Source organism: Salvelinus namaycush, unplaced genomic scaffold (genome assembly GCF_016432855.1).
Source record: "Salvelinus namaycush isolate Seneca unplaced genomic scaffold, SaNama_1.0 Scaffold6, whole genome shotgun sequence".
Taxonomy (NCBI): Eukaryota; Metazoa; Chordata; class Actinopteri; order Salmoniformes; family Salmonidae; genus Salvelinus; species Salvelinus namaycush.
The window spans coordinates 751,857-773,123 of record NW_024061308.1 but is presented as its reverse complement, the minus strand read 5'-3'; the positions used below and the strand labels follow the sequence as shown (position 1 = coordinate 773,123).

The window sequence follows — 21,267 nt, the reverse complement described above, 5'->3', positions numbered from 1 at the left end:
ATCAAAAGCACAGCTAGCTCAGCTGTGTCAGTCAGCTGGTTGTCCAAACAAGGGAATCGACACAGACGTCCTTTTACATCCACAAAATACGAATGTACAGGTAAAACTAGACTTCTACGATAATCATTATTATTCTGAAACAAATGTATCACGATTGCAGTATGACTAGTGTCAATATTGTTGTTATTAGTTGCACTTAGTAAGCTAGGCAGCGACCACTGCAATGTTAGCTACCATTGCTAACAATGCTAAATAGCTAACGTAAACGCACCCCATTCCGTACAAATGTGCGTAACCGCAACATTCATACGAGGCTACAACGAAAACTAATGGGACTGTGTTGACTTCAAAATCGGGGGTGTGAACTACATTTCTATTCATGCGTTGATCGACATGGTAATGGTTCTATAGTATTGGAGAAAAGTTGAAAAAACTGACCCTCCGTTACATCGTGACGTGTCATGTCGTAACGTACAGCACGCATAAAGCAACTATTTCTGTCTTACAATCTCTCTCCACCAGGTGTAGCACTTCTCTCATCATTTAAAAACAAGAAATGGGCAGTGACGGGGTAAGGGGGATACCTAGTCATTTTTTGCGTCATCATTGCATGCGATCATAATTCTCAAAGCCGCTGTTTACTTCTAAGATCACTTTAGCCCCGCCCTAAAAACCAGATTCAAATTCGACACAAGCCTTCAAATAGGTATGCAATGACTCATTATATAAACTCTTTATAGTGTTTTATTTACATTTTAGAGGCGATAAGGTGATAAGTTGGACAGATCGAGTGAAAAAACGCCTTTTTCCCCACACATCTCTCCTTCTCACTATCACACATTAGTTTCGCTTCCCCACCCGCCATTTTTTAAAGACCCAACGGAGCTCATTGCCTTGTTGAATTATGCAGAAACGGGCAGCGTGGGGTTCATGTAATTGATTCTGTTGGAAATGGGAGAAATTGTGCTTTACAATGGTATTGACATTACAGTTGATCTGGAAGTATTACGTTTTTGGGGCGCTAAAATAAGGTCAATTGTACGGACCAAGGCGATGTACAAAAGTGAGTGAGTTTACGTTAGTACGGCAGGGCTACCTTAAACGAAAAAACGTAACAGTTAGTGGAACGTTCAATTAAACCGAAATGGTGCTGTTCTGAACGAACAGGGATGTATTCATTAGTCTGATTCCGTTGGAAAACGTTTGGTCTATTGCCACGAAAACGATAGTTTATATTGGACAAATGTAGGTAGGTCCCTCTCCGTTCCGTTTGCTTCCATTTGGTTCTGTAAACGGTTTCCGTTGCAAAACGTTTTGCCACGGAATCGGACTAATGAACACACGCCGGGTGAAGAAGGCTGTCAGCACAGCCACCACTTCCATTTAAACATGCCACCCATTGCTTCAAGCCACACCTACCAAATAGAGCAAACCATGAGGTTGTTGGCACCTTATATGGGGAGGATGGGCTCGTGGTAATGGCTGGAGTGGAACAAGTGGAATGGTATCAACTACATCAAACATGACTGATCCTGAATCCTGTATATAGCCTCGCTATTGTTATTTTACTGCTGCTCTTTAATTATTTGTTACTTTATTTTATGGGGGGTGGGGTATTTTTCTTAACTGCATCGTTGGTTAACTTAAGAGCTTGTGAGTAAGCATTTCACTGTAAGGTCTACCTACACCTGTTGTATTTGGCGCATGTGACAGATAAAATTTGATTTGACATGGTTTCCATGTGTTCCATGCCATTTGCTCCTTCCAGACATTATTATGAGCCAGCCTCCTATGGCGCAAACGTACCTCAGTCTGTGCAAGAACGTTGAACATTTTGGGCAAATGTGTTGTTCAGTAGAAACCGCTATGCAATGTAGCAAACGTTCAATAAAACTGACGCATCCCAGCCCCCATTGAAGGGACCAATGGGCCTAGCGCATTAATGATTTCCATTAGACAACACAGCCACAAAGTCAAAATTGTCTATATTGTAAAAATGTATGAAAACAAAAATGTGCTTTTTGGTCTTAATTTAAGGTTAGGGCCAGGCATTTGTTTTAGCTGTGTGGTTAAGGTTAGCATTAGGTATAAAATCAGATTTTTGGAAGAGAAATTGTAGAAATAGGCACATTTATTACTTTCTGGCTGTGTTAACTAGTGATGACCCACATTTTAATGCCTTGTTTTTACTATCTATTCATCTATCTGTCAGCAATAATCTGAACCTCACAAGTCTGGTAGCTAGCTAAAGTAGTCTATTTCCCAATAAAGGCAAACTATGACTATAATTTCTGTAGAAGCTCAGAATGAGATGCACCCGTTCTGCCAGTCACATTCTGTTTAAGGTCCCCAAAGCACACACATCCCTGGGTTGCTCGTCTTTTCGGTTCGCTGCAGCTAGCGACTGGAAAGAGCTGCAACAAACACTGAAACTGGACAGTTTTATCTCAATCTCTTCATTCAAAGACTCAATCATGGACAGTCTTACTACTGACAGTTGTGGCTGCTTTGTGTGATGTATTGTTGTCTCTACCTTCTTGCCCTTTGCTGTTGTCTGTGGCCAATAATGTTTGTACACTGTGCTGCTGCCATGTTCTGTTGCTACCATGTTGTTTTAATGTTGTGTTGCTACCATGCTATGTTGTTGTCTTATATGTCTCTCTTTATGTAGTGTTGTGGTGTTTTGTCATGATGTGTGTTTTGTCCTATATTTTTATTAAATGTATTTTTTTTTAAATCCCAGCTCCTGTCCCCGCAGGAGGCCATTTGCCTTTTGGTAGGCCATCATTGTAAATAAGAAATTGTTCTTAACTGACTTGCCTAGGAAAATAAAGGTTACATTTTTTTTTTTAAATCTGGTATACAGGATTCCATTAGGTCGTTCCAACTCAAAAAGCAAAAGAAATAGGATTTCAACACCCACCTGTCACGCCTGCTCCCGCTCTTCCCCCCTGGCACTCGAGGGCGCCAGGGTCCCCAGCATTACTCACTCTTGCCACCATCATTACGCACACCTGCTTCCCTCGTCACTCGCATCACCAATCATTTGGACTCACCTGGACTCAATCACCTGTTATTTCCTTCCCTATATCTGTCTGTCCCCCAGCTCTGTTCCCCGCTTCCACATTAACGTTTGTATGTTGTTTTGTTACCCGTGTGCTGACGCTGTTCCTGTCTTGTTCCTTATTAAATGTTTGACTCCCCGTACCTGCTTCTCGACTCCAGTGTCAGTCCTTACACCCACCATCTGATTGTTCTGAAATCATTTCTGTACTTAGTAACAGATACAATTAGCATTCCTGAAACATTATTTTGTTGAAATATAATTTGATCTCTGAGAAATTAAGCTAAATCATTGCACTGAAATTGGCAATTTTAATGTATAGGATTCAGATTGTATTCAATAAATGTAGTACCCAACATCTGATTTGGGCCAAAGGTTCTTCCTACTAATGAGTAAAATGAGAAATCCCCCAAAATATGTCAAAAGCCACCCACGGACCCCCCGCACCCCATGGCAATCCCACCCCAACAACCAGTATCAGTTTTCTATGTTTGACAATTATTATGAAGCTGTGGCTTGGTGTATTGCTTCTCCATACTATGTAACATATTCCCTGCAAATCTGGTGTTGTTTTTTCCCCTCCTGTTCAGATCCATTTTTAATAGATTTTTTTAATAGATTTTTAGTTAATTCTAGTATTTACCATAAAGTAGTGTGAAAATACCAGGTTTTGACCATTAGATGCCGCTGTTTATGCTATACTGCCACATTCGTTTATCCAGTCTCTTGTGTTTATTTAATACAGTACCAGTCAAAAGTTTGGACACACCTACTCATTCAAGGGTTTTTGTTTATTTTGGCTATTTTCTACATTGTAGAATAATAGTGAAGACATCAAAACTATGAAATAACACATGAAGTCATGTAGTGACCAAGAAAGTGGTAAACAAAACCGATGATCTCCGCATGTGTGGTTCCCACCATGAAGCATGGAGGATGTTGTATGGGGGGGGCTTTGCTGGTGACACTGTCTGTGATCTATTTAGAATTCAAGGCACGCTTAACCACCATGGCTACCACAGCATTCTGCAGCGATACGCCATCCCATCTGGTTTGTGCTATCATTTGTTTTTCAACAGGACAATGACGCAACACACATCCAGACTGTGTAAGGGCTATTTGACCAAGAAGGAGAGTGATGGAGTGCTGCATCAGATGACCTGGCCTCCACAATCACCAGCCTCAACCCAATTGAGATGGTTTGGGATGAGTTGGACAGCAGAGTGAAGGAAAAGCAGCCAACAAGTGCTCAGCATATGTGGGAACTCTTTCAAGACTGTTGGAAAGTCATTCCTCATGAAGCTGGTTGAGAGAATGCCAAGAGTGTGCAAAGCTGTCATCAAGGCAAAGGGTGGCTACTTTGAAGAATCTCAAATATAAAATATATTTTGATTTGTTTAACACTTTTTTGGTTACTACATTATTCCATATGTGTTATTTCATAGTTTTGATGTCTTAACTATTATTCTACAATGAAGAAAAACCCTGGAATGTGTAGGTGTGTCCAAACTTTTGACTGGTACTGTATATCATAACATTTCCTTTGCAACTTTGGGTAGAAAACCAATAGATTTGTCTCATTATGAAAATAAATAAGCCAGTCCTCCATGAAAGCAATTGCGTTTGTCATAATAGCAACCTAATGCTTCAACCCAACTCTGCTTGAATAGTCCAACAAGTGGCCACTCTCTGAGAGAGCTATCTCAATGCAATTCTCATGAAGACTTTTCCTACAAACTGTGATGGAGAAATGGGCTAGGGACTAAAATGTTGTAACAACCCTAATAATATAATGAATTGCATGGCAGTCTTTTGTTTTTCAATCAATTATCAGGAAACAGCTCTATATGTAATGTGATTAGTGACATTTACCATTAAAACCAACCCAAAACCATTACAATTGCAAAACACTTTACAGTGTGTGGTTGGGACTTTTACTATTGTAGACCATAACATTGAAACCATTAGAACTACTGTAGCCTAATCGTTTGCTTGTTCACCAGGAATGGTCAAACAGTAACTAATCCAGACCTTTTTTGACGGGAATGAACCACACACAAAGGGTCTGTTACCTGGACACAGATTAAGCGTAAAAGAAGGACAAACTGATTTGCTTTCATGGAGGACTAGCTTGAATTGTGAGGATGACCACTCACTTTATTTTCATCATGAGCCAAATCTATTGATTTTTCTACCCAAAGTTGCAAAGAAAATGTTGTGATCTATTTGGTGTCTTCACTGACATTTTCAACATGTCCCTGATTGAGTCTGTAATACCAACATGTTTCAAGCAGACCACCATAGTCCCTGTGCCCAAGAGCACAAAGGCAACCTGCCTAAATGACTACAGACCCGTAGCACTCACGTCCATAGCCATGAAGTGCTTTGAAAGGCTGGTAATGGCTCACATCAACACCATTATCCCAGAAACCCTAGACCCACTCCAATTTGCATACCGCCCAAACAGATCCACAGATGATGCCATCTCTATTGCACTCTACACTGCCCTTTCCCACCTGGACAAAAGGAACACCTATGTGAGAATGCTATTCATTGACTACAGCTCAGCGTTCAACACCATAGTACCCTCAAAGCTCATCACTAAGCTAAGGATCCCGGGACTAAACACCTCCCTCTGCAACTGGATCCTGGACTTCCTGACTGGCATCATTCCTGACATCATTAAGTTTGCAGACGACACAACAGTGGTAGGCCTGATCACCGACAACGACAAGACAGCCTATAGGGAGGAGGTCAGAGACCTGGCCGGGTGGTGCCAGATTAACAACCTATCCCTCAACGTAACCAAGACTAAGGATATGATTGTGGACTACAGGAAAAGGAGGACCGAGTACGCCCCCATTCTCATCGACGGGGCTGTAGTGGAGCAGGTTGAGAGCTTCAAGTTCATTGGTGTCCACATCACCAACAAACTAGAATGGTCCAAACACAACAAGACAGTCGTGAAGAGGGCACGACAAAGCCTATTCCCCCTCAGGAAACTAAAAAGATTTGGCATGGGTCCTGAGATCCTCAAAAGGTTCTACAGCTGCAACATCGAGAGCATCCTGACTGGTTGCATCACTGCCTAGTACGGCAATTGCTCGGCCTCCAACCGCAAGGCACTACAGAGGGTAGTGCATATGGTCCAGTACATCACTGGGGCTAAGCTGCCTGCCATCCAGGACCTCTACACCAGGCGGTGTCAGAGGAAGTCCCTAACATTTGTCAAAGACCCCAGCCACCCCAGTCATAGACTGTTCTCTCTACTACCGCATGGCAAGCGGTACTGGAGTGCCAAGTCTAGGTCAAAAAGGCTTCTCAACAGTTTTGACCCCCAAGCCATAAGACTCCTGAACAGGTAATCAAATGGCTACCCGGACTATTTGCATTGTGTGCCCCCCCCCAACCCCTCTTTTATGCTGCTGCTACTCTCTGTTTATCATATATGCACAGTCACTTCAACTATGCATTCATGTACATATGTACATACTACCTCAATTGGCCCGACCAACCAGTGCTCCCACACATTGGCTAACCGGACTATTTGCATTGTGTCCCGCCACCCACCAACCCCTCTATACGCTACTGCTACTCTCTGTTCATCATATATGCATAGTCACTTTAACCATATCTACATGTACATACTACCTCAATCAGCCTGACTAACCGGTGTCTGTATATCGCCTCGCTACTGTTTTTCACTGTCTTTTTACTGTTGTTTTTATTTCTTTACTTACCTATTGTTCACCTAATACCTTTTAGAGCCTGTAAGTAAGCATTTCACTGTAAGGTCTACACCTGTTGTATTCGGCGCACGTGACAAATAAACTTTTATTTGATTTTATAACCACAAGAGACCAGCAAAATGGATAAAAGTGTGTCCGTATAGCAGCAACAGCAAAACCCAGTACTTTCACACTACTTTATGGTATATAATGCAAGCAACTTAAATTACACATTTCTCTGAACAGGAGAAAAAAACATCACCAGATTCTGAGGGAATACATTACATGGTATGGAGAAGCAATACTACAAGCCGCAACTTCATACTACTTGTCAAACATAAAGAACTTCTACTGTATACTGGTTGTTGGGGTAGGATTGGCGTGGGGTCTCCGTGGGTGGCTTTTGACATTTTATTTTTATTCCTTGTGTCTTACTCATTGGTAGGAAAAAGTTTGATCCACATCGGATGTTGGGTACTATATTTATTGAATATGATCTGAATCCTATAAATTAAAATGGCCAATTTGGGTGCAATCAATTAGCTTAATTTGTCAGATATTAAATTAAACTACAGAACAATCTGAGATGGTTGGTGTCATGGCTTGCTGAAATGACATGGAACGATTCGATTGCATTAACATTACTGTACAAGTAGTCACTATTCTATCTGCTTTCAGCTGAGAAAATGAAGAAAAACAAGGGAAAGGTGAACACCACTGAGAAGGAGTTTGTGTTTGGGTTCAGGGCAGGGAGGAATGACTGTGTCCTTAAAGTACCTCTGCAATTCCCTGTCCAAGAAAATGTCAGTGACCTTCATGGACGACTTATGCTGCTGCACAAAATACCTTGCTTTGTTGAGAATGGTAATGAGATGTAATTAAATTCAAAACCAACCACATTCATATATTCAACAATTTACAGTCTCTTAATTCATCCACACATACCTTTTGGTACTAATACTTTGATGTATCTTGGTTTAGAACTGAGGAGCACACTGTCCACGTTTATTGAGAGCGAAACCATCCAGGACTATGACAGAGAAGCAGAGTTGGCCCTACAGAGACTGACAAAAGGAGAGGTGGACATCAACCAGCTTACAAACACATGGGCCAAGGCCTACTCAGAGGTAAAATAATTACTCAAAACCAAAGACCATGTTTACAAGCATTTTTTCGTATAAACTTCTTTGGCCCTAAAGCAGAATTTGGCCCGTGGGTAATTTTATTTGCACGATTCTTGTCATTCTCCTTCGACCTCTCTCATCAACGAGCTGTTTTCGCCCACAGGACTGCCACTGACTGGATGTTTTTTATTTGTCACACCATTCTTGGTAAACCCTAGACAATGTGTGTGAAAAGCCCTGTTTTTGAGATACTGGATCCAGCGCACCTGGCATCGACAATCATACCATGTTCAAAGTTGCTTAAGTCAGTCGTTTTGCCCATTCTAACGTTCAATCGAACAGTAACTGAATGTCTCAATGCCCGTCTGCCTGTTTTATATAGTAAGCCACGACCACGTGACTCACTGTCTGTAGGAGCGATCCATTTTCGTGAACGGGATGTTGTACCTAATAAACTGTCAAATCAAATCAAATTGTATTTGTCACATACACATGGTTAGCAAATGTTAATGCGAGTGTAGTGAAATGCTTGTGCTTCTAGTTCCGACAATGCAGTAATAACCAACGAGTAATCTAACTTAACAATTTCACAACAACTACCTTATACACACAAGTGTAAAGGAATGAAGAATATGTACATAAAAATATATGAATGAGTGATGGTACAGAACGGCATAGGCAAGATGCAGTAGATGGTATCGAGTACAGTATATACATATGAGATGAGTAATGTAGGGTATGTAAACATATATAAAAGTGGCATTGTTTAAAGTGGCTAGTGATACATCTTTCATAAATTTTTACATTATTAAAGTGGCTGGAGTTGAGTCAGTATGTTGGCAGCAGCCACTCAATGTTAGTGGTGGCTGTTTAACAGTCTGATGGCCTTGAGATAGAAGCTGTTTTTCAGTCTCTCGGTCCCTGCTTTGATGCACCTGTACTGACCTCGCCTTCTGGATGATAGCGGGGTGAACAGGCAGTGGCTCGGGTGGTTGTTGTCCTTGATGATCTTTATGGCCTTCCTGTGGCATCGGGTGGTGTAGGTGTCCTGGAGGGCAGGTAGTTTGCCGCCGGTGAGGTATTGTGCAGACCTCACTACCCTCTGGAGAGCCTTACGGTTGTGGGCGGAGCAGTTGCCATACCAAGCGGTGATACAGCCCGGCGCTGCTGCGCCTTCTTCACCACACTGTCTGTGTTAGTGGACCAATTCAGTTTGTCTGTGATGTGTACGCCGAGGAACTTAAAACTTACTACCCTCTCCACTACTGTCCCGTTGATGTGGATAGGGGGGTGCTCCCTCTGCTGTTTCCTGAAGTCCACGATCATCTCCTTTGTTTTGTTGACGTTGAGTGTGAGGTTATTTTCCTGACACCACACTCCGAGGGCCCTCACCTCCTCCCTGTAGGCCGTCTCGTTGTTGTTGGTAATCAACCCTACCACTGTAGTGTCGTCTGCAAACCTGATGATTGAGTTGGAGGCGTGCATGGCCAAGCAGTCGTGGGTGAACAGGGAGTACAGGAGAGGGCTCAGAACACACCCTTGTGGGGCCCCAGTGTTGAGGATCAGCGGGGTGGAGATGTTGTTACCTACCCTCACCACCTGGGGGCGGCCCGTCAGGAAGTCTAGTACCCAGATGCACAGGGCGGGGTCGAGACCCAGGGTCTCGAGCTTGATGACGAGTTTGGAGGGTACTATGGTGTTAAATGCTGAGCTGTAGTCGATGAACAGCATTCTCACATAGGTATTCCTCTTGTCCAGATGGGTTAGGGCAGTGTGCAGTGTGGTTGCGATTGCGTCGTCTGTGGATCTATTGGGGCGGTAAGCAAATTGGAGTGGGTCTAGGGTGTCAGGTAGGGTGGAGGTGATATGGTCCTTGACTAGTCTCTCAAAGCACTTCATGATGACGGAAGTGAGTGCTACGGGGCGGTAGTCGTTTAGCTCAGTTACCTTAGCTTTCTTGGGAACAGGAACAATGGTGGCCCTCTTGAAGCATGTGGGAACAGCAGACTGGGATAAGGATTGATTGAATATGTCCGTAAACACACCAGCCAGCCGGTCCGGTGAGTGTATATGTGATCATATACAAATGTAAGCAAGGTTGGAAATTATTATGTTTTAGTCAATGTTATATCTGTTTGGGCTTCTTGCAGTCAATTTGCAGTCTACACATTATTTGTAATTAAGTTGTGGCTCCCTGACCATCCTCTCAAGAAACAATTGACCTCGCCTGAATCTAGTTGATGATCCCTGCCCTAAAGCTTCTAACCCCTCCCCTTGTCCCTGCTTCTGTCCTTCCCTCTCTTCTTCTCCCACATCCCTCGCTTCTATCTGGTAGTGTCCCACCCACTGATTTACTCATGTTGTCCACCTCAAATTACAGAAGTAGATGACTGTATGCATTTCGCTACACCCGCAATAACATCTGCTAAGTATGTGTATGCAACCAATAACATTTGATTTATACAGTGCAACCTGTATTCTTATGCTATTGAAAAATCCAATTATCTCAAAGACGAGCTCGAGAAGTGTTAGCATAGTGTGCATCCTGAGGATATTATCTTCAGTGTCTGAGCTGTAGTCATAGATCATTATGTTGATACAGGAAGTCAGTAAGTCACAAACAGTTGACTGCTCCTTAAGTTTGGAACAATGTATTAAACATTTTTTGCCAACAGTTGCCTGGAGTTGCCAAGTTGTAGTGTTTGACTTTGATAAGTTGTACCTCATCGATTTTATACACTGCAGGGAATGTTGCAATTCCAGACCTGCATCATCTGTCTGACAGTCTGAAGGGTATATTGTATATCATTAAAACAGCTGTGGTCTGATGAGAGATATTAATAGACATTATGGCTTTCAATTTAAATGGATCAAAGAGCGGAGACTCCTCGTGAAAAAATCCCTTTGAAACAGAATATCTTCCTTATTATGTTTTTTAAGAAGGTCAACGAGATCATCTGCTTAATGCACTTCAAAGCTCTGGACTTTAAATTCTGCTGTCACTTGCTCAAGCACTTATAAAAAGAAAGAAGGCTGCCCCTCCTATAAAGCTCTGTTGGCTCACTGCTGTGGTGCATACAGGATTACCATTAACATTTTACTGCACTAGCACAGAAATACTCATAGACAATGTCCAGTGTATTTTAAGGAACTCCAAAGGTCTTTTAATGTCTATCATGTTTGTTGCATAAAGATTCCCAGACTTGTATTAATAAAGGAAGTTCACACTCTAAATACTATTCTATACATTCTAAATATGACAGAAGTATGAGGTCGCTCTCTTAGCTTTGCCTCTATTGGGTTTGTTTAGGAAAACCACCTAATGCTTTTCAGTCAAAATAGTTGCCTGGGTCTTTCATACCGTGCTGTGTCACTCACTTCTGCACTTCCTACAATGTCCTGGGATCTACTGAACAATGTCTTCCTGTGATTTTCCTTCGCTCTCAGAAGGTTACTCCCACACCTCAATGCCATTATTCTCTTTTGCTTGTTACTCTTTAGACTACACTGGAACATGCTCGTCCTGAGGAGCCCAGCTGGGATGAGGACTTTGCAGATGTTTACCACGAGCTCATCCACTCCCCGGCCTCTGACACTCTGCTCAACCTGGAACACAACTACTTTGTCAGTGTCTCGGAGCTCATCAGTGAGAGAGACATGGAGCTGAAGAAGTTACAAGAGAGGTTGGTATGACCATAGAGATGAGTCCTCAAGTGCAAAGTAGCCAATTAAATCATCGTAATTGAAGTTAGTGTCATATAACAAATGCCTAAAGTGTTTTGCATTGTTCCGTTTTCAACTTCCAGGCAGGCAACAGAGATGGACAAAGTCATGCAAGAACTGGGAAAGACCATGACTGACCAGGATGTAAATGCAGTTGCATCTCAACACTTCGATGCCCAGCAGGTAAGACACAGAGCCAATCTGGTTGGCCATTTAAGCTACAAGCATTGTAATGCTCTATGTACAAAGATACACAGTCATAGAGATGTACGATTGGTGATTCTTCTGTCTGGTCAGGTGCTGGAGAACAAGTGGGCCAATGAACTGAAACAGGTGACTCATATTCAGAAGCAGGAGTATCAGGAGTGGGTGATCAAACTGCACCAGGACATGCAGAACCCCAATAACAGTACTATTAAGTAAGTGTGTGTGTGTGTGTGTGTGTGTGTGTGTGTGTGTGTGTGTGTGTGTGTGTGTGTGTGTGTGTGTGTGTGTGTGTGTGTGTGTGTGTGTGTGTGTGTGTGTGTGTTTGCATGCGTGTGCGCGCTTGTGAATGCATGTGTGCAGAAATGTATAGGGGGATGTTCCTTGAAATCTCACTAATCTTCACCTTCTTACAGTGAAGCAAAATTGGTTAAATCAGATAATGAATAGACGAGTCATAGTCAAATAAATGTTTTTTCTTTTGCTATATATGTCTTAATTATTTTTTATGTTCAGTGTAGTTTGTCAGTCCCAATGTACTTCATCTGGGGTTGGTTTGTGTCCATTCATCTTCCAGCCTGGTTCCAGATCTGTTTGTGCTGTCTTGCCAACTTCTATGCTCATTGGCGTGGGCAAGACAGCACAAACAGATCCGGGACAAGGCTAGTCATCTTGTGAAACGTATCCTTTACAGTGTGATGTTGTGTTTGTCAGTGAGGAGATCAAGGTGCAGCCGAGCCAGCTGACAGAGGAGTCTGAGCCTGGGGCCAGGGTGTATGAGGAGCAGCGACAGCTGGAGGAGAGCTTTACCATCCACTTAGGTACTATACTGTCTGTGTCCCCATGGAAACACTGCTGCCTGGTCCAACAAGCCCATGATAAAAATAAACCTTGATGACAGCTAATTAATTTACATTGAATTTCCTGACATCGTAAAATGTAAAGACATCCTGTACATTATATATTTTTGTGTTTGTTTCCGTATGTATTTTGACGGTGTTGTTGCTGTGGTGTTGTCCAGGTGCACAGCTGAAGACAATGCACAACCTGCGACTGGTGCGGGCGGACGTACTGGACTTCTGTAAGCACCGTCGCCATGGCAGCAGAGGGACCAAGCTGCGGCGGCTGCAGACGGCTCTGTCGCTCTACTCCTCGTCACTGTGTGGCCTGGTATTGCTGGTGGACAACAGGGTCAACTCCTACAGTGGCATCAAGAGAGGTGAGAGGTCAGGGGCCAACATAAAGCAGGGGGACCACACTGTTAGACCCTGTTAGTTAAGTGAGAGGATGAAACACATTTTTAATCTGAATAAATTAAATCTTTCTTATTGCCATGACCACATTTGAAGGTGTTTTTCTTTGGCTTTATGGCACCAGTGAGTTAGATGTTTTAGCATGATTTAGCATTTTAGCATGACAATAGCTCAAAGGTAAAACATGCTCCAACCCCAAAACCTCCGTAACCATTGTGAGATTATAATGAATCAATGTAATGAATCCTCGTCATCATGTGTTTATACGTTTTCCCCAGACTTTGCCACAGTATCTAAAGAGTGTACAGACTTTCACTTCCCTCGGCTGGAGGAGCAGCTGGAGGTTGTCCAGCAAGTGGTGCTTTATGCCCGGTCTCAGACCAGCAAGCACAAAGACCAGCCTGGTGAGTCAGTCACACACACCAGCAGCACACCACTGGCGAACAGTCAATCATACTTCTGAGAGTGTTTTTAATCATTATACTGTGTATATCCAATAGCTGCAATGAGAAACTGCCAATTTTCCAGCCATTCTCTATATAACTTGCAAATATGGCCTTGTGGTATCACAGTGAAAAAGTCTGAACAAAGATGCGTTAATTCACTTGTATTTCTTCCCCAGACTCTGACTTGAATTACATGATGATTGAGATGAGTGTTCTCTGTAAGAGGACTGGATAGACAGTGATGATGTAACTATGAAATACAGGTAACTGCCAAAATAAAGGTTACACCAACATCATGTCTTAATAGTAGTAGGGCGTTGAGCCACCAGAACAGCTTCAATGCACCTTAGCATAGATTCTACAAGTGTCTGTAACTCTATTAGAGGGATGCGACACCCTTCTTCCACGAGAAATTCCATAATTTGGTGTTTTGATTTACTCAAGTGTTTCCTTAATTTTGGCAGTTAACTGTATTTCATAGTTACATCATCACTGTCTATCCAGTCCTCTTACAGAGAACAGTCATCTCAATCATCATGTAATTTAAGTCAGAGTCTGGGGAAGTATATAAGTATGTAAGGTACATTTAGAACAATGTTAAAGATCCTGCTGGCCCAGTAAAGTAATGTTTGTTCAACGTTCGAGCAAGGGCAAAGTCAGTGGCATGTTGGATATAAATAGTTGTTGGGGATTATGTCAGGACGGAAGGGACAATACTTTTTGACATCATCGCCAACGTGTGTTGTCGGAAACCTCAGTCAAGATCCTTATCACAATGCATCCCCATTGAATGGTTGTTTAAGTGGAGAGATATCAGAAAGCTGAGTATAGAAACATTCCTCCTAGCTATCAGGCTTTATACGGATGGACCTATGACCTCTGTTGTTGCTATTGTCATCTATTTCCTGAAAGGTTATCTTTGCACTAGTTTTCCATACAGGAAATGCTGAAGTCGTCTCTTGTTTTCCCATTGACAGAGGTTCCTAGGAATGGAAGTAGTTGTGAAGATAAGAACCAAAATATGGAAAAGAATTCTTCCAATATCTTACCAGGTAAAGTCGACTGAATATGTGGTTTTATCTTGGCCTAAATCTTTAAGGGGCAAATCCTAACGTTGTGCATTGATGTCAATGGGAGACTAGGTGAACATTTGGCTTAAGTGGAAGAAAGGATTCACTCCTAAATGAAACCAACCTTTTTAGAAATAGGCTAAGTCATTTCTAACCTTATCTTTTTATATCATCCTCTCCAGGTGAATTCTACATCTCCCGCCACTCCAACCTGTCTGAGGTCCACATCGTGTTCCACCTGTGTGTGGATGACAACGTGCGCTCAGGTAACATTACGGCCCGGGAACCTGCCATCATGGGCCTGCGCAACATCCTCAAGGTCTGCTGCACGCATGATGTCACCACCATCACCATCCCTCTGCTACTGGTCCACGACATGTCAGAGGTGAGAGAGAGCCTTATGTTATATGTGTAAAAGCAGAAGGTAATATATATACCTCGAGGTCCCAGAAGTCAGATTCATAATGCATGTACAACATAGTACATTAGTTACAGGTGAGAGATGACAGTTAGTTATACATATGCTATACTGTATGTGTAATTGGTTCAGGGCTCGACATTAATGCTTCTCCGCTTGCCCGGAGCAAGTAAAACAAATTGTCGGACAAGCAGATTATAGGTTTAAGTTGTCTGAATGGACAAAAAAATCTAAATATCAAACAATTAGGCTACTCTTATCAGAATTTGATCAAAGTCTCCTGCGATGTGTTGCGCACTGTCCTGCCAATCTCTGCAGAGTGCATTGGAGTATAATTATTGGAGGCTTGCTTTGACAGGCATGATCGGTCTTTCAATCATGCAGTCGCGAGATGTGTTTTTGAGGTAATGGAAAGCGAAAGGGGGATACCTAGTCAGTTGTAAAACTGAATGCATTCAACTGAAATGTGTCTTCAGAGAGGTGTGGGGGGCTGCCTTAATCGACATCCACATCATCGGCGCCCGGGGAACAGTATGTTAACTGCCTTGCTCAGCGGCAGAACGACAGATTTTTACCTTGTCAGCTTGGGGATTCGATTCAGCAACCTTTCAGTTATTGGCCCAACGCTCCTACCCGCCAGGCTACCTGCCGCACAGTGTGCACATTTGTTGATATTAATTGCTAGCTAGTGACTTATTTGCCCAGTTATAGCACATTTTTGGTCAGCAATGAAAATCCTGGAAAAGTCATGGTGTGTGCATCACCTGCATGTGTTCCAGTGGGCCATTTCCAGAGGAGAGAGAGAGAGACATTGCGCAGCAGGTAAAACTAGATAACCAGCCAAACTACACTATGTTTTGAATCGCTAGTTAACTATTTAGCTATTAGTATGTATTAATGTCATTGTCATGTCCAATGTCCTAAAATAACTTTCCACCGGCAAAGTATAACCGCCAGTGACCGACACGCAGCTGATACGGGTGTGCAAATGCTGCATACTCCGGTTATAAAACTGTCACTCAAACACTCAAAATTGGCTGTTGAGAAATAATTCTGACACCGTTGGAAAGCTAGGATTCCCCTCTACTCAATACTGGTCAGGTAATTCTGACAAAGTAAAAAAATATTCTTAGAATAGCCTAATTGACAAGTAACTCCTATGCTGTCAAGATCTCCCCTGAACACGGAATATTTTAGCCTTGTCTTTGTTGTCTTTGTTAGCTACCTTGCTCATCTTAGCCATTTGAGCACTGTTTCATTGGTTGTAATTGTAATGTTGCAGGGTGGCCAACCATCCTCCAGGAGAACTACTGGGTGTGCAGGATTTTGCTCCAGCCCTGCATGAACACACCACATTGTAAAGAAAAATCAGCTGCTCAACAGGACCTTGATAAGTTGACTGGTGTGTTTGCGCAGGGTTGTATCAAAAGCCTGCATACCCAGTAGCTCTTTGGATGGAGGGTTGACGGACCACGTGTTTTATACAGTAACCTATAAATGCAGTATTTTACCTTGTTGGGGGTTAAGTGCCTTGCTCAAGGCTACAACGGCAGGAGATATAATGCACGGGATCAGAGACCAGGAGAGTTTCATTGTCAATACCAGTGATAATAATGAATGTATTTTATGAAGTGGCTCCTTGCATCATACAACATCATTTTCAGTCATGGTTTTGGCAATGGTGATGTTTTGTAGAAGAAAATGGGTGTGTGAAAAGATTTGATTACTTATTATCTAACTGTACAGTCAATGTTATCACAAGCTCTAAAAAAAAATATCAATGTAGCCTGAATTATGAGAAATTATTGAATCACCCAATTTTATATTTAACTTTATGGTGTATGTTTCACAGTTGTTTTGTGAGTAAACCCAGTGAACTGAACTGACCACTCCTCATTCCATGGTTAGATGATTAGTAGAGGAAGGAGAAATGGATGAAAAATGGACTGACGAATAAGGAGAGGAGGAGTAATGAATGTGTCCTATTTCCGGCCTTAGGAACTGATTTGTCTTTGAGTGCCACTATGCCCCTCCTGCCCTTCAGTTAAACAGTGGTGTGTGCGTCAGTCTGTTGTCCTCATCCCCAGTGTCGTTCTGACATGTTCCTACCCTGTCCCATGGCACATTCACAAGCCTTTGATACTGTGTCCCTTAATGACCTCCTCCTCCACATCTCTCTACTTGTTAATTCAGTACAACCCAACCTCAGCAGTGCTCTTAGCATTTTCTCCATTACGGAGTAGAGGAGGGAAACGTGGAGTCTTGAACTGTTGTGTTTACTCAAACTCTGAGTATACAGCGCACGGTACACACAGGGTGGGGGGACAGCGGTAGCATTGATAGACAGCAGCACTCCTGAGTCCACATGGAGGCACCCATAATTGAAAAACAACCATTACTCAACAAGCTGCTACCTGATGTAGAGTAGACCTCCTCACTGCAGTCTAGAGAGGGCTCTGTCCTTATCATGCCACAACATGCCTGATGAAACGTCTTCTCTCAAGTCAAAGCAGGAGCTCGCTCACAAATGTACTCTGTGTGGTGTTCTCGCTTCCTAAGCTGCAGGAACCAAAGAATCTTAATTATCTGTCTCTTTTTATAACTTAAAAGCATTTCTGTCTGGAGTCTTCTTTTCCAGTGCTTTTTCCAACTGATGGATTGTACTTTTGCCCAACTCAGGCATATATACAGTAGCATAATGACCAGCATAGTTGGTCAAAGGAACCATAGAAGGCAATGAGCTGTACACCCACAGATGTCTTTCAAGGAACATTACTTTTATTCTCTATGAAAAACGGTTGTTTGACAATGTCAGGCAGGCAGAAGAGAAGGGAACAGTGAGGGGATGACAGAGGATAGAAGGTTCATCATGTTCCACCATCCTGTGGCCCGACTGACTCCTTGTATTCTCTCCCCTGCAGGAGATGACTATCCCATGGTGCCTGAGGCGGGCTGAGCTGCTCTTCAAATGTGTCAAAGGTGAGAGAGTAAGATGTACCAGTGTCATCTTCCCCTCTTGTGTTACCTCTGAGACCTCTCAGTCCTAACTTAAGATGTTTCCCTCTGCAGGTTTCATGATGGAGATGGCATCGTGGGATGGAGGGATCTCACGGACAGTCCAGTTTCTAGTTCCACAGGTAAGAAAACAGGTCTGACTGGCTGCTGCTGATCTGGTCAGAACCTCATTGACTCACACATAGCATGCATTGTATTGCGGAATATATACTTTTAGCGACATTATTTAGGTTTAGAACTGTATCATTACAGTTGAATGTACACACCCAGACAGGTTAGATGTCTCTGACAAGGACTCAGAAAACAACACCAAAGCATTCAGTCAGTATTCACTATTCAGGGCTGATTAGTCTTTGACACCACTCATATAACTAGTATTATAGGTTGATTAAGTGTTGCCTGCCAAATGTGATTTAGTGAAGCCCAGAATGAACCCTATTTGAAGCAAAAACAAGTACTTGAGAAGATTCTGATCGTATCTTTCGGAACAGGAAGTTAAACACACTTTGGAGTTGGAGCTATTGCTTGTCCCAGCCATTCAGCATCCAACAATAGTACCCCTGTACAGTATGTCTCACAAAGGCACAGCTGTTCTTGTGTACTCTCCAAATACACTTCGGAGTGTACACAGTGTACCTACATTCAATTTACCATCACAAAAAAAAGATTCCCGGAAGCTCAACATAAAACATATGTACCTTGGTCTCAGTCTATAGTGTCACTATGTGATGAAAATGTTATGATATTAATTATAATAATAATACATTGTTTAGGTCAAATAATAATATGCTGACTGCTCCTATATGTATTATTTTGTAAATATATTCTGTTAATAGTTCAGTAAAGTTTAAACGCAACGTACTGGCCGTCTACATCTCACCGAGAAATGATATTCTGGAGCACTCTTATTTCTCAATAGAAGCATCCCCCTTCATTAATGTGGCTCTGTTACAGGTTAGTTATACAAGTCTTTGGTTACAGGCATGGGTGAGATTGTGTCCCTGTAGAGAGGGTCACCTATAGTATGATTATATGTTGACAGTCTCGGGTTAAACCACCATCAAAGGCCCCTAACAGCATTTACGGCTGCCAGCCTTACGCTCCGACACCATTCAAAATAGCACCTCTAAAACAGCTTTGTGTTGTACACCTCAAACAGACACGTAGGTCTAAATACACGAGCAGTAGACGAGTTGTGGGGGGAGACATTAATACTTAAAATGCTTACTTGAAGGCCATGCTACCTATTAAAGGGACAGCTGTCAGAGAGCGCATCATTTCAGCATCTTGACTGATCCCAAGGGAAATGGGACATTGAGCTAAAGGTCCCTGCTTAGGTGGTCGTCACTTACTGTTGTACAAGCAAAACAATGTATGTTGTGAATTTGAATGTTAAGAATTTCCCCCTAATAGATGTCTTGCATGTTAGGAGTTTGTGTCTGTGTAGGCTACTCTATCTTGGAAAGCGGCCGTTCCATGTGTTTATCCGTTCCAATGTGCATTAAACATTGATATCTACTTTGTCTGTGTTTTATTGACAGAGTATCTCTGAGGAGATGTTCTACCAGTTGAGCAACATGCTGCCTCAGATCTTCCGTGTCTCGTCCACCCTCACGCTCACCTCCAAACGCTGACAGAGACACAGGGCCAATCACGGCGGCCTGGCAACTGTCAACACCATGCTGTTTTTAACAGACAGATTCTATGGCCTCTTCCTCATCATGCTATAGCAATTAGCATTTTAGTCTTGCAGTCTGTGGTTAAGTCACAGTTGAGTCTACCATCATGAAAATAAACTAACCAAAGGAGTGACTGTACTCTCAGATTGTTAAAGCACTCCAGTCAAAAGTATGAGATTCAGTGCTTTTGAATTGCAATGATTTTACAATATAGAGAGGTGCCTCAAGAGTTTTAAAAATTTAGTTCCCTCTAACATATTTAAATAGTTGCATTTTACAGAGGTTAGTGTGATGGATGACTGTCAATTGATTTAGCGATCCCTGCATAATTGGCATCATCTTAGGGCAAGGTGACATCATCTTGGCGCCATCTTCCCAAAAAAGATGGATTGTGTTGTTGCCGAGGCACGCATTATGCAGGTGTTGTGTGTGTGTGTGTGTGTGTGTATACTGCATTGCAGTGAATTATAGTGAGAACTTTGTCATCATCTCACTCCACCCCAGTAACAGCAGAGGGCACTGTTCTCAGAGATAAAGAAGCACTCTGATAGATGATGTTTAATCTACTCCGTGCCAAAACATTGATTTAAACATTTACTATGAGAAAGTTTGTTTCTTATGTTGTTGCAGCCTAACCTCTATAGCCCATACCCCTGAATGTTTTTCAGCACTTCTCAACTTATTTTTGATGTGGCATTCCAATTGACTGATCACAACACACTGTACACTGATCATAATGTACTGTTTATACACATATCTTTACTATATGTTTTTAGTCGAAATGTATGTAAAAAGTGTTTAAACTTATTACTGGTCAATGTGAATCTATCCTGAATCTTCTCTCTGTGAAATAATGTTTCAGATTTTACATTTGTTCGTTTTTTTGTTCGTTTACAGGCCTGTAAACTGGGCCTGTAACTGGGCCTTACTGGGCCTGTAAACAAACTCCATATTGCAGTTTGTGCACAATTTAATTTACTGTTTATGAGTAGTCCACGATCGCCTAATCTACCTGAAGCTAATATGACATGGTAATTACATTCTTCCATGTCTGTTTGAATTAAGTCATTTTAATTGGATGAAATAATTGATGCTTGTCAGAGGTTTGCCTGCTATGATGAACAGCAACAGTATTAAGATGATTAAACAGATCAAGTGCACCATCAAAAGTGTCTTCTTTCAAGTGAAAAACAGATGGCTGTGGCCATTCTCCTCAGAGCTCCCAAGTCGGTGTCGTGTTAAAACCTGCTGTACTGTTTATACCGTACTGCAGTGGTGAGAACCCGCAAAACCCTACGTAAATGTGTACCTGAATGCCTGGCACTCTTGGCATTGGTCTTGGTGGCCTTAAGTATTGGGTTCCCTGGGGCAGAGGGACCATGGTGCCGACTCAGCAGCATCATTCCCCGGCCGGACCCCGTGCCTGTCCCTCCTCCCTAGTGTTGTGTGCAGCAAGGCAGCCTGGCCATCAGAGCAACACACACACACACACACACACACACACACACACACACACACACACACACACACACACACACACACA

At 42.5% G+C, this 21,267-nt stretch overlaps 1 protein-coding gene across 2 annotated transcripts; it reads left to right on the top strand.

Annotated features, from left to right (window-relative positions):
- The first annotated feature begins 18 nt into the window (after positions 1-18).
- Positions 19-20,893, top strand: LOC120042002 (protein C12orf4 homolog). Of its 2 annotated transcripts, XM_038986875.1 has the most exons (14): positions 19-100; positions 7,471-7,656; positions 7,774-7,919; positions 11,418-11,599; positions 11,723-11,822; positions 11,937-12,058; positions 12,558-12,664; positions 12,865-13,062; positions 13,375-13,500; positions 14,520-14,594; positions 14,795-14,997; positions 17,952-18,009; positions 18,100-18,167; positions 19,587-20,893. In XM_038986875.1, the coding sequence occupies exons 2-14, from the start codon at positions 7,479-7,481 to the stop codon at positions 19,677-19,679; spliced, it is 1,656 nt and encodes a 551-aa protein (XP_038842803.1). In that variant the 5' UTR covers positions 19-100; positions 7,471-7,478; the 3' UTR covers positions 19,680-20,893. The 2 variants fall into 2 exon arrangements, with proteins under 2 accessions (XP_038842803.1, XP_038842804.1); XM_038986876.1 differs by lacking the exon at positions 7,471-7,656 and having other exon boundaries at positions 41-100.
- The last annotated feature ends 374 nt before the right edge of the window (positions 20,894-21,267 follow it).